Source organism: Myotis nattereri (assembly GCF_964212035.1).
Source record: "Myotis nattereri genome assembly, chromosome: 14".
NCBI classification, from domain to species: domain Eukaryota; kingdom Metazoa; phylum Chordata; class Mammalia; order Chiroptera; family Vespertilionidae; genus Myotis; species Myotis nattereri.
The window spans coordinates 56246262-56259006 of record NC_138089.1 but is presented as its reverse complement, the minus strand read 5'-3'; the positions used below and the strand labels follow the sequence as shown (position 1 = coordinate 56259006).

The following is a 12745-nucleotide window of genomic DNA, read 5'->3' as shown; positions in this document are numbered from 1 at the left end:
ACATAATTCAATTTTATTTATAAAATAACTTAAAATACAGAATAATCCCCTTAGGAAGAAAAACTGTCTCTGTAGTTCATTCAGTAAACACACAAGCTGAAGGCTGCAGCCGAGGGCTGTTCTTTTCAATGGAGAAAACAAATGAGGCTTCCAGGGCACACCTCTTCAGGACAGAACTCCACCCGCAGCCCCAGTGGGTGAAGTTACAGCCTGTGTTAGGCAGAATTCTACAGTGCCCCCTCCGCCCCCGTATCCATGCCCCAATCCAGGACCCTGTGATGGTATGTTCTATGACCTTAAAATAGGGAGACTAGCTCGGTGGGCTGGATCTAGTCACATGAACCTTAAACCAGAGGAGGAAGGCGGAGAGATCTGCAGCAGGAGGGCTCGATGGCCACCACTGGTTTGAACAGGGAGGGGACACACGGGAAGGAACTGGACCAGCCTTAGGAGCCGAGAGAGGCCCCGACAGAAACGGAATACTGCTAACCCCCTGAATGAACTCGGAAGCAGCTTCCCTAGAGCCTCCATAGGGGAATGCTGCCCTGCTGGCCCTTGGTTTCAGCCTGTGACACCCTGAGCAGAGAACCCAGCCATACCACGCCAGATTGCGAGCTACAGAACTGGGAGCTAACAAACAGGTATTGTTTTAAGCTGCAAGTTTGGGGTAATTATTTACAAAGCAATAGGAAACCAACACACTGCCCAAGGGTAACTTTTCTTAACATAATTAGATTTGGCAGTTTTTGTTTGGGTTCTAAATGCAGTTATTTTCCCCACTGAGTATCATGAAAGCAATGTTCTCCATTGTAGGCAACTTTAGAAAACTCCTCATGTGAACCACACAATGTTTTGTATTCACTAGCAAGAACATTTGACTTAAGTCCTGTTTTCTAATGTACTCTTATCTATCAACTTGGCAAACTACTGACCCCTTAACCCTGTTAATGAACCTTTTATGGGTAACGGTTTGAATACATCCAAGATCATCCTTCCACCCTTCAAGGGTTGTCCAATCCCTCCAACGGAGGGCTTTCCCACATCCCAAGTACACCAGGCAAGGCCCGGGGTAGGATGGCACAGAGTTCTACATCAGACATCCCATATGCATTTCTTCTGCATAACTGGACTAAACTGGCACTAAGGTGATTAAGTACACTTGTGGAAAAAACTCCAACGAGATAAAACAAAAAATCACACCGGTTTTTACAGGTCAAGTCATTTTTGGAGGAACCACCCCAAACTGAACGTGTAATTTGTACAGTCCCATACACCTCTTTCCCTGTCTGCTGTCCTGGGTTTAGTCATGTCACCAAGGCTTCACTGAGTCAGCGTGGCCACAGCGGAAACAGGAAAACCACTCAGAACCGTCCAACTACTGCTGTGTCTCTACTTGAAAGGCTCGGAAGCCCTGCACCGTGTGCGGATGGAGGCAGGCAGATGCTGGTGGTACTCTGAAGTCCATTCTTCGGTCCGCCCTTCCGGAGGCACACACGCCAGCCCAGGAGACTGGCCACACAACCCCTTCTGCCGATCCTGCCTGGCCCAGGAGACCCCCAGCCCACATCATGGCCTGAGAGGACCCCTCCAAATATTCAGTGAATAGAGCTGAGAAGGAACCGTGTATGGTGCCAGTGAATAAAAAAAATTTTTTTTAAATTTCTCTCTTAAGAGATTGTAACATATAGTATAGAAGAACAACGCCTAAAGAGGCACCAAAAGGTACCAAGCACCAAAGGGTGAAGTGGAGTAGCATGGCTTTCACAGTCTAAACTTCTGAGAGTGCTTATTAGAAAGCACAGGAAGCAGGAGGTGCTCAGCCGGTGCACGCACTATAGTTAAGGCTGATTCATTCTTAGCCTCGCCTGCCACCATGAAGTAATACAGACAGCGGGCTGTGTAATGACCACTTTCCTGATCCTCTGAGACAACACAGAAGGAATGAATCAAGAGCCCCAAAGCCACTACCTCATGCTCCTGGCTACCATCAGTATCAATCTAGGTGGTTTGATTTTAAGAGCACGTATGTGTTTGACGCTGTAATTGGTATATAAACATTTGGCCACCTTTAATAGTTCTCCCCAGGTCTGTGCTTGGCAGCAAATACTGAACCTGAACAATGGGCAAAAAAACTCTGCATTCTAAGGAACACCTAAGATGGGAGAGAAACATCTATCTAAAATAATATTGCAAATTATACTAAAATTTCATGGTTTCTTGATTCAAGAAAATGAAATTCACTTCCATAGTTGGCTACTGTACGTAAAATGTGGCATAAAAATATTTTTAGGAGACATATCTGTATTTTAAATTCTGCACACAAATAAATGAACAAGTAACAATTAAGAAGTGCCTATTATTGAAATTCAGTTCTAATATTGAAATAGAACAACAGACTGCCATTAAGTTTCTTAAACTTTTAAGTTACCAGATATTTACAAATAAGATATAATTCATATCAAAAAGGGGACATTTTCAACTATATCTGCTGCTTTCACTGGGACTCCGGTGATGAGAGTAACTTCGGTCACTTTCACTGTCAGAGCCATAGGATCTACAGCTCCTGTGTAACAAAACAAACACACAGACACCTTTAGCTGTCAATCCGTTGAATTCCTCACCTGAGGATATTTTCCATTGATTTTTAGAGAGAGTGGAAGGGAGGGGGAGAGACAGAAACATGATGTGAGAGAGACACATCGATTGGTTGCCTCCTGCATGTACCACGACTAGAGCCAGGGATCGAGCCTGCAACTGAGATACGTGCCTTTGGCTGAAGTTGAACCCTTGACACTTCAGTCTGTGGGCCAATGCTCATAGCAAAACTGGCTACTAGGGATGTAGCTTCTTATTTACAAGAGTGGACTGAAGGTGCTGATGTGGTGACACTGGACTTTTCAGAGATGTTTTAAATGACAGATAGTAATATCAAGGTTAAGATAAAATAAAGAAACATTACATCTTGGAAAATTCCTTGAAATCCAGTCATGCAAATGAGCAGAGTAATTTTCTATGCTACCCAAGTGATCATCAATATTTCATCAGACTGAGGAAGTGAGGGGTATGGAAAGCAAAATGGTGCCCAGTGAGGGGTGAGGGTGTGGGGCATGGACAGGAGCATTATGATCGTGCGTCAAGAGGACATGGTCACCATCCAGTTAGTTTGAAAGAGATTCACTGGGAGCCAGTCACTTTGCTAGATACTAGGAACACACACACACAGGACCAAGTACTGTTCCTGGGGCTCAAGGATAGTACAGAAGAGTGGCAAGACAAATGACATACACGGGCGTGGGGGTGGCTTATCTCAGGTCAGCAGTCAGGGAGGACTCCCCAGGGGCAGTAGGCTGCAGTGGAGACCTGCAGGCTAAGTGGGGATTGGTCATTTCAGGAGGTAGGAGGGGAGATAGTGGCGTGGGGGTCTCTAGGCAGAAGCCAAGGTTCCAGCACATTAAAGGGGGGAGAAAGAAAATCCTGGGCTGGAGGTGTGGGTGGAGAGGCCTGAGGTGCAATGCTAGAACCTGGACGTGTGCCGGAGGGCAGTGTGGATGGAGCCCTTGAAGAGTTTCAAACAGGGAAGTGTCCAGATTACACATAGCATGATATTCTACAAGGATCACCGATTGTCCCTGCAGTGGGTGGGGGAAGGGTATGACTGAAAGTCCCCAGGAAAGGGATATTACAAAAAGTCACCGTAACAACTTGCAGTTTTAGGCAAAATGTTACATAAAACATAATATTTATAAATATATAAGAAACACATTTTCCCCCAAATGACAAGATACAAACCTCAATTCTGCTGTTAAAGCAAATAATTATGACATTTTATTATACATTTTTAAAAATTGACAAACTGGCTTTGCTGTTTCTAGTAACAAGCCCTATTTTAAAAAGTGGGCCATGCTTTGGGTGGACTTCTCTCTTTACTCCTTCCAAGAGAAATGTCTGTCTAAGGAAGATGTGAATATTGAAAAATCCATTTTAGAGTCAACATTAACAATAACTCACAAACAATCCCTGGCCACTCTTAACACAAAGGCCACATTTAGTAGCTGCCTGTGGGTTGCTGAAACTCAAGAGGAGGAAAAGGATTTGTCTTAAGAAGATTATGCTTTCTCTCCTAAGTCTACCACCTCGCACAGCCAGTGCCCACAGGCACGTGCAGTGTTCTGGGGAGGGACCCACCTGGACCGCCAGTTGTAGCTTCTGCCTCGGTGGTAACTGTCACTCCTCTGGCTGCGGCTGCGGCTGCGACTCCTGCTGTAGTAGCTATCGTAAGTGTAGGACCTGCTTTAACAGCAACAACAAGCACTAAGGTTTCCTACTCAAGCACTCATATTCCCACTTATTTTTAGGAGCTTCAGGCTGTTTTCTTAGAACATGGGCACTACTTGATGGTGTGAGGCACATGTGCATAACAAGTACTGAGAACATTTAACAAATTCCCCAAATCACACTTACCATATTAAACAGAAAAATGTTAATTCTTTTCTGCATTGAAAAATATCACAAAATTAACACTGAGTTAGTTGGATTGAATCTGGTGGGTATCAGGCAATTATATTCAATAAACACTTGCCATTACAATTTGACATCAATTGTCCCTTTTGACACTAGAGTACAATGGGCCAACAGAAAAAAACTGTCAAAGAGACCTCATTTAGAAAGGGTATGATTTCATGAGACAAATATGTGTGTTTAAGTTTCTCAATAAAATGCAACACATTTTAAAGGGAATTAAGGGTTTTATAAAACAAGGCCTCTCAATTCTGCCCCGCAGGTGGCTGCCCAGTCCCCGTGCATACCTGGACCGACTGTGGGGATCGTATGAGGTGCTCCTGGACCTGCTCCTGCTGGACGTCCTAGTAGTAATCACAGGAGGGACTGTCATCTTAGGGGTCAGGACAGGCTACATCAAAACTCTAGACACTTATTTGCCCATCAAGAAGAAAACACAATGACATCCAGCAGCTATATTGATTCTATCTTTATCTCAAAAGCATGTTGAGTTTCATAAGAAAGATTAAGTTTCTGCTCTTCTGCACCTAAAGAAAGTCACTTTGACCTGGGGTGGTAAACACACAATACAGCACACAGATGATGCACTTTAGAACTGTATACTAGTAACTTGCATAATTTTATTAACCACTGTCACCTCAATAAATTCAATAAAAAAAAGAGAAAGTCAGGGGGGAGGCTCTAACTGGGTGGGGGAGGAAGGTCTGCTCAGGGAGGACACTTATACGTAAAATGAAGCTGCAGCCGTGGCAAATACCCGAGAGGCCTCCTTTTTCCTTCTGGTTCCCCCTTTAAAACTCCTCCTATCCCAATCTCTCACCCAACTCAAGAGGTGACTGCAGATGTGGTTAAGGAAGATGTACTGTGAGTCGGGAAGAGGAGGAGGTAGAGGTCACAGGGCCTCTTTAAAATATTTCTACTGCTTCCCTTTCCTCATTCTGGGAAGATCCCAGCCTGACAACAGCCAGTAAGAGTCTGACTGCCCTCAAAAAAAAAAAAAAAAATCTGATTGTCCTTTTATTTTTTATTTTTTTTTAATATATTTTATTGATTTTTTACAGAGAGGAAAGGAGAGAGACAGAGAGTTAGAAACATCGATGAGAGAGAAACATCGATCAGCTGCCTCCTGCACATCTCCTACTGGGGATGTGCCCGCAACCTAGGTACATGCCCTTGACCGGAATCGAACCTGGGACCTTTCAGTCCGCAGGCCGACGCTCTATCCACTGAGCCAAACCGGTTTCGGCTGATTGTCCTTTTAAAGAAAGAACTAGCCGAGGCCGGTTTGGCTCAGTGGATGGAGCGTTAGCCTGCAGACTGGAGGGTCCCAGGTTCGATTCCGGTCAGGGGCATGTGCCTGGGTTGAGGGCACATCCCCAGTGGGAGATGTGCAGGAGGCAGCTGATTGATGTTTCTCTCTCGTCGATGTTTCTAACTCCCTGTCTCTCTACCTTCCTCTCTGTGAAGAATCAATAAAATATATTTTTAAAAAAAGAAAGAACTAGATGAGGAAAAAGCTGGACTGGCCTTCAGCAATGACAGGCCTTGAGAAGCAGACGGGATGGAGACCATACAGGAGGGCGGGTTCCCGCTCACCTATGACTTTTGTAACTGCGGGAGGAACTGCTCCGGCTTCTTGTGCGGCCTCTGCTGTACCACCCTCTGCTCCGACTTCTAGAGTAGCTTCTGGATCTACAACGAAGAGTGGAAAACTGTAATCATAGCAACTCGCCATGCTGTTAAACTTAATTACTTAGAGGGCAGGAAGGGGAAAAGCAAAGTCAGAGGGAAGGTCGCTGGGAAGATCTCTCAGGCACTCCTCACAGTGGGTATGGCAGTGACAGCTAATAAGGGTTTAAAGTGCACTGAATGAAATACAGAAAAGCCAGGAAAGGCTAGTACAGGTATGTCTATAGGAGCCCTATTAGTAATACTGGAAGAGGAAACAATCCAATCTTTATTAATGGTAGAATGGGTTAAAAAAATTAATGCACAGATTTATACTGAAAAATGTTCTAAAGCAGAAAAATGAATTAATTACAGCCTTGTGTATCAACTGAGCTATCTCTCTGGAACATAATGTTGAGTGAAAAGGCAAATGTAGAACATATATAATAAAAGGCTAATATGCAAATCGATGGAACGGCGGAACGACTGGTTGCTATGACGGGCACTGACCATCAGGGGGCAGACGCTCAACGCAGGAGCTGCTCCCTGGTGGTCAATGCACTCCCACAGGGGGAGCGCCGCTCTGCCAGAAGCCCTGAGCTGGGCTCACAGCTGGTGACCACAATGGTGGTGGCAGGAGCCTCTCCCACCTCCGCAGCAGCGCTAAGGATGTCTGACTGCTGGCTTAAGCCATCAGTCGGACATCCTCTGAGGGCTCCCAGACTGTGAGAGGGTACAGGCCAGGCTGAGGGACCTCCCCTGTGTGCACGAATTTTGTGCACTGGGCCTCTAGTTACTTATATAACCAATAATTAAACTCTAATTTTTTAATCTTAAGAACTATAGTTATGTTAATCTTTGTATGTTTGCCTGTTTACTTTAAGAGTTCTCAAAAGTGGAATTGTTAGGTCAAAGAGGATATATATATCCTATATAATAAGAGGCTAATATGCAAATCGACCAAATGGTGGAACGACTGGTTTCTATGATGTGCACTAACCACCAGGGGGCAGACGCTCAACGCAGGAGCTGCCCCTAGTGGTCAGTGTGCTCCCACAGGAGGAGCGCCATTCAGCCAGAAGCCAGGCTCACGGCTGGCAAGCACAGCAGTGGTGGTTGGAGCCCCGCTTAGCGCGGGGAGCAGGCCTATGCTGGCAGTCAGACATCCTCCAAGGGGTCCTGGACTGTGAGAGGGCGCAGGCCAGGCTGAGGGACACCCCCCAGTGCATGAATGTTGTGTACCGGGCCTCTAGTGTGTGTATATGTATGTATGTGTATGTGTATGTGTGTGTGTGTGTGTGTGTGTGTGTGTGTGTGTGTATAGACTTTGAAAACATGCAAAAGCAACACTGTATAAGGATAGAAACATTTGTGGTAAAACTATAAAGAAAAGCAATAAAACTATAAGGGAAGTTCAGAATAATGTTTAACTCTAGGAGAAAAGAGAGAAAGTAGGGTAGCATGGGTAGGGCTACATCAGGGATGTCAAAGTTCTATACTAGTATTTTAAGTTAGATGACATTTTTTATTATTTCTTATACCTTTATCACTTATTTTATTTATATATCTATTTAATATTTAATAAAACAAATGAAAACTCAAGCAATGCAATCCTACCCCTCTGCACTCACTTGGCCCCCTGCCCTTCTCTCCAGTTCATACATGTCGCTCAGGATCAGGACAATAGCCCTAGTGTAGGCTACTTATGTAATATAGTACCTCACAGGTTTTATGCAGTTTTGAACACATTATGTCCTAATAAGATTCTGGTCATTTACCCAGCAAGCACTTATAAAGCAGGCTCTGTGAGGGACTGGAATATGAGTAGGGAGCAGTTTCTGGATTAGCAGACATTTAGTCCATCCAAAATGTCCATCTGGCTGACACCAAATGGTCCCTGATATTTGGTCCTGTCAAAAACATCCATGTTTAAAAAACATCCCTGGGTTCAAAGAGCTCATGTTTATTTCTATATATATTTTTAATCCTCACCCGAGGATATGTTTACTGGTTTTAGAGAGAGGAAGGGAGAGGGAGAGGGAGAGGGAGGGAGTGAAACATGGATGTGAGAAACACCACCTTTCGGTGCACAGGACAATGCTCCAACCAACTGAGCCACACCAGCCTGGGCTATTTATATTTTTTATTTAATACATAAAAAATACTATCATGTTTTAGTGGTCCAATAACTGTGGGGTAGCTGCACTGCCAACAACAACACCCCTTCCCACCCACCGCCCTTGGGGTTAGGCAGATCAGAAGATATGGACCAAATGTGTCCACGGATGCTTTGGATAGGACCAAGATGTTCTGCAAGGCATTCTCTGACTTTAACGAGTTCACAGCCTAGTAGGGGCATCAGGCCTAGGTGGGTAACCAAAATAGAGAGGCAGAGTTCAGCTATCTCAGTCTACTGCCCTCAGCTGAACCGCTTAGAGCAAATTCCTTAGCTTCTCTATGCCTCACTTCATTTATAAAATAAAATACCACCCACCCCAAAGGTACTAAATGGGAGTGGCCAGCATCACCAACAGCTCAGAGCTATCAGAGTGTAAATGGGAAGGCAGATGTTGAGCAGACAGGAGGCTGGAGTAGCTAAACAGGCAGCTGCACCAGAGGGTGGGCCTAAGCTGGAAGGTGGACATCCCCCGAGGGGTCCTGGACTGCGAGAGGGCGCAGGCTGAGCTGAGGGGACATCCGCCCCCCACCCCCACCAAGTGCACAAATTTTTGTGCACTGGGCCTCTAGTACAAAATAATACTGAATGTCAATTGTACTTGAAAAAAAAAAATATATATATATACACACACACACATAGATGCTCATCTTGAGCAGGCAACTTTGTCTCTCTGGTCCTCATCTCTCATGTATGTGAAGTGGAGGGTTAGATGGATAATCTCTAAATCCTTTTCATTCTGTAAATTCAGGATTCACCACTGACAGGTGAGAGAGCAGCTTCACACCTTTAAAGATTAACAACTTGCCACCTAGCATAGCAACTGATTTCTATTGCCAGGGAGCTTCAATTGCAAGTGAGAGCCTTTTACAATGAGCCTAATTTCTTCCCTGAAATCTACTCCGTGTCCTCAATCTGCTGAGTCATACAGCACAAGACTTCTCCTTATTCACCTTCCAGATATTTGGAAATAGTGATCTTGTCCCTAATTCTGATGTTCTTCCAAGCTAAACAATAACAGACTCTCTTTGGGAGGGAAAAAAAAAAAGGAAAGAGAACATTGCTCACCGATAAGATGATGTGGAACTTCGAGATCGACTTCGTGAGTGACTGTAGGAGACGGACCTGGTTCTATGTCTTGATTTGGTTTCAGATTTGCTCCAAGATCGACTTGGACTCCTGGACTGGCTGTCACCATCCCGACTAGGTGTCTGCTCATCACTTGAACTCTCCTGATTTCTAGGCCTCCGGTTTAAGCGTGCTGTCTTTCTCACTTCATCAAAGAGGGATCCAGGCCGAACTTTATTTTTGCTTTTAATTTCTATTCTCAAGCCTTGTGGTTTCATTTCAGGCACAGCCGTCAATGCCTTAACTTCCACGGCACTGGATGTAGCCGTCGGTGCTGCCAGGTTTCCCACCCCTTGCAGGGGCTTCCATTTATTATCCAGGAGGCTGACCTGACCCCTTTCGGCCGCCTCCCTCCTCGCTGTGCTTTCCACAGCACCGGCTGAGCCTGTGGAGCTGCTGTCAGGTTTCCCCACCTCCCGCACCGTGGGGCTTTCAGACACGCTGCTTTCCTGTTTCCCCACCTCTGCCGCAGGATGCTCTGCCTGCTTTACAACGATGCCCGTATCTGGGGTGTCAAGCCTTGAATTTCCCAGAGGGGATGCTCCCTCCACTTTTGCTGGGGAACTCCTGTCAGGAGTGCAAATCTCCATGTTGTCATCGGCTTGAAACATGTCTTCTGCTCCGCCTGGGACACTTTCTTCAATGTGCTGAACGTTTGGGGGAGAACTAGCGACATTTTCCCCAGTAGCTGAAGGTGTGGGAGAAATGCTCAGTTTACTCTCATCGTTAGCAGGCTGCTCAGTATCTGATGAAATCGTGATTGCATTCTGTTTATCTGAAAGGCTGCTGTCTTCACAGGGCTTCTCAGTTTGGGGGAGATTTCCTTTTGTAGTTTCACTGTTTTCAGAAGCTTGTTTTTTCTCCTGTGACTCCTGAGTCACTTGCTTTTCATTACTCTCCTCCTCCTCCTCTTCACCAAATTCTAGTGGAGGCTGCCAGTGAAATGCCTGTTTTCGTTTTGGGGCCTTATGCTTTTTGTCTTTTTTCCCTTTCATTTTCTCTTTCACTTTTTTGGCGTGTTCCCTTTTCAGAGCTTCCTTTGACGCGCGTTTGTGCTTCCTTGGCTTTCCCCTAGGGTTTTCTGAGTTGCAATAGGACCCCTCAGAATCAGAGGTGGATGACCGCTGTTTGCTTGACTTCCAAGCACCATTACCATCGGGCAGTGAAGAACTTGCTGCAGACTTTGTTGTGGGTTTGGCTTTGATGTGAATTTCACTAAACTCTGACTCAGAATCTGATGTGGCCTCACCTTCCTCCTTATCAGAAGATGGCAGGGAGTTCTTTTTACTGCTCTTAGTTACATCTCGTTCGGAATTCGACTCAGAGTCCCATTTACTCCCAGCATAATTCTTCCTTTTGGGCTTATTGGCACTTCTAAAGTGATCAGAAAGAGTCTCTTTCAAAGTTCTTTTTTTTGAACGCGGGCATTCCCGTTCAGGCTTGGATTTCTCTTCATCTCTGTTTTTCTCTCGTTTGTTACTCATTTCCATTTGGACTTGCTTCTCTTTCTCCTGGGCTGACGGTGTCACCTGAACACCCGAGTGTTCACTGTCTGAAGAATAATCTAAGGATGACCTGCTTTCGCTATACTTTCTCGGGCACGAAGACTTGTCTCTGCCTTTGGTACGTTTACTGCGAGGTGCCTTTTCAGAGCTGCTGCTCTGCCTTTTATGTGAAGTGCTATTTTTTCCACTGGATCTAAACTTTCTCTTTGCTCGTCTTCCAGCATCACTGCTAACAGAAGAGTATGAAGATGATCTGCTACACTGTGAGCGATCGCTGTACTTATTTCGTGAATGAGATCTAGATGAGGGAGACCTCGACCTCGAGTGTGAACTAGCTCCACTTCTCGACCTTGTGTACGATCTGGAATAAGACCTACTCCTAGAGGATCTGCTCCTTGACCTTGGGGAGCTTTCTGAACTTCTATCACTGTATTTTGAATAAGCACTCTGATCACTTTCTGAATTTTTTTCTCTTTTATTGTAGGATGATGAACTACCAGTCTCCTTAATATTTGTTAAACTGTAAGTGCTTTGGATGGGTAGCAAATGGGTTGTTTTTGCTTTCATTTCCTGAATTCGCTCGTAAGAGGGCTTCCAGGGCTTCTGTCCAGGCTTCCACCTGGAAGGAGGGGGGCTGTCACTCAGTGGTATTACAGGAATATGTTCTGCCACCACTGGCTGTTGTACTAGGACGGTTTCATTCTGCGGCACTGCTGCTCTTAAAGGTTCTGTTTTAACTGGTTTATTTTCACTTAGCTGAGGGGCTGCTCTTTTGGGGGACTTTGATGCTGTCCGTTGGTGCCCTGACTTGGAACTAGATCTGGACTTTGATCTACTTGGAGAATGTGAGGAGGATTTTGATGGAGTCCGTGATCTTGAGCTTCCTCTAGAGTAAGACTGGGAGTGAGATTTGGATCTGTAGGAGTCTCTGCTGGAATGGGTGGAAGAGCTCTGATCACCCTTATCAGATTTAGACCAGTCCCTCTTGGATGAGTGATGAGAGGATAGCGAGGAAGAACGAGATCTCCTTTCTCTATCACAAGGGAATTTCATTCGTCGGGTAGAAGATTTTGAGGATTCTATGTCAGATGGTACAATAATCCTTCTCTTCTTAGTCTGTTTGTGTCTTCTGCAATGTTTTTGCTTTTTAGCTTTCTTTTTATGTTTAACTTTTTTGTCTTTTCTGCGTTTTTTATGGTGACCATCAGAGTGTCTTGCTGTACTAAGGTCTGAATAATATCCATTGTAAGACCATGATCTCGATCTTTGAGACAAACTTCTTTCATCCCATCGGCTTGAACAGGGGTCACTTAACCTATAGAAAATAGCATAATATGCATCCATTACTTCCAAGCATGTTTTGTATATTTTAAAAATTTTTTAAAATGTATTGATTTTAGGAAGAGGGAGAGAAAGAGAGGAAAGGGGGAGGGGAGCAGAGAAATACTGATTTGTTATTCCACTGATTTATGCATCCATTGGTTGCTTCTTGTATGTGCCCTGACAAGAGATCAAACCCACAACCTTGGTATGTTGGGATGATGCTCTAACCAACTGAGTTATCCGTCCAGGGCTTCTATGTTTTAAAACTAAAACACATTTGTTGTCCATACAAATGCACTGACAAAAGCCTACTTAATGACAGAGTACTGGCTCCATCAACACTTTAAGCACTTGCTGGAAGGATAAATCAGAGTGACTGGCCTGATCCTGACCTTACAACTGCAGACACAGGGGCAACTGCTAACAG

General features: G+C 44.9%; 1 protein-coding gene across 1 annotated transcript in view; it reads right to left on the bottom strand.

Annotated features, from left to right (window-relative positions):
- Positions 1-635: 635 nt before the first annotated feature.
- The window catches only part of NKTR (natural killer cell triggering receptor), a 36586-nt gene continuing 24476 nt past the window's right edge, over positions 636-12745 (bottom strand). Inside the window, exons 13-18 of the mRNA XM_081106081.1 lie at positions 9431-12310; positions 6115-6210; positions 4806-4862; positions 4462-4491; positions 4186-4290; positions 636-2563 (exon numbers count right to left, since the gene is read on the bottom strand). Coding sequence (XP_080962207.1) covers positions 2476-2563; positions 4186-4290; positions 4462-4491; positions 4806-4862; positions 6115-6210; positions 9431-12310 — 3256 coding nt within the window. The 3' untranslated portion in view covers positions 636-2475. The remainder of the gene's footprint in view (positions 2564-4185; positions 4291-4461; positions 4492-4805; positions 4863-6114; positions 6211-9430; positions 12311-12745) is intronic.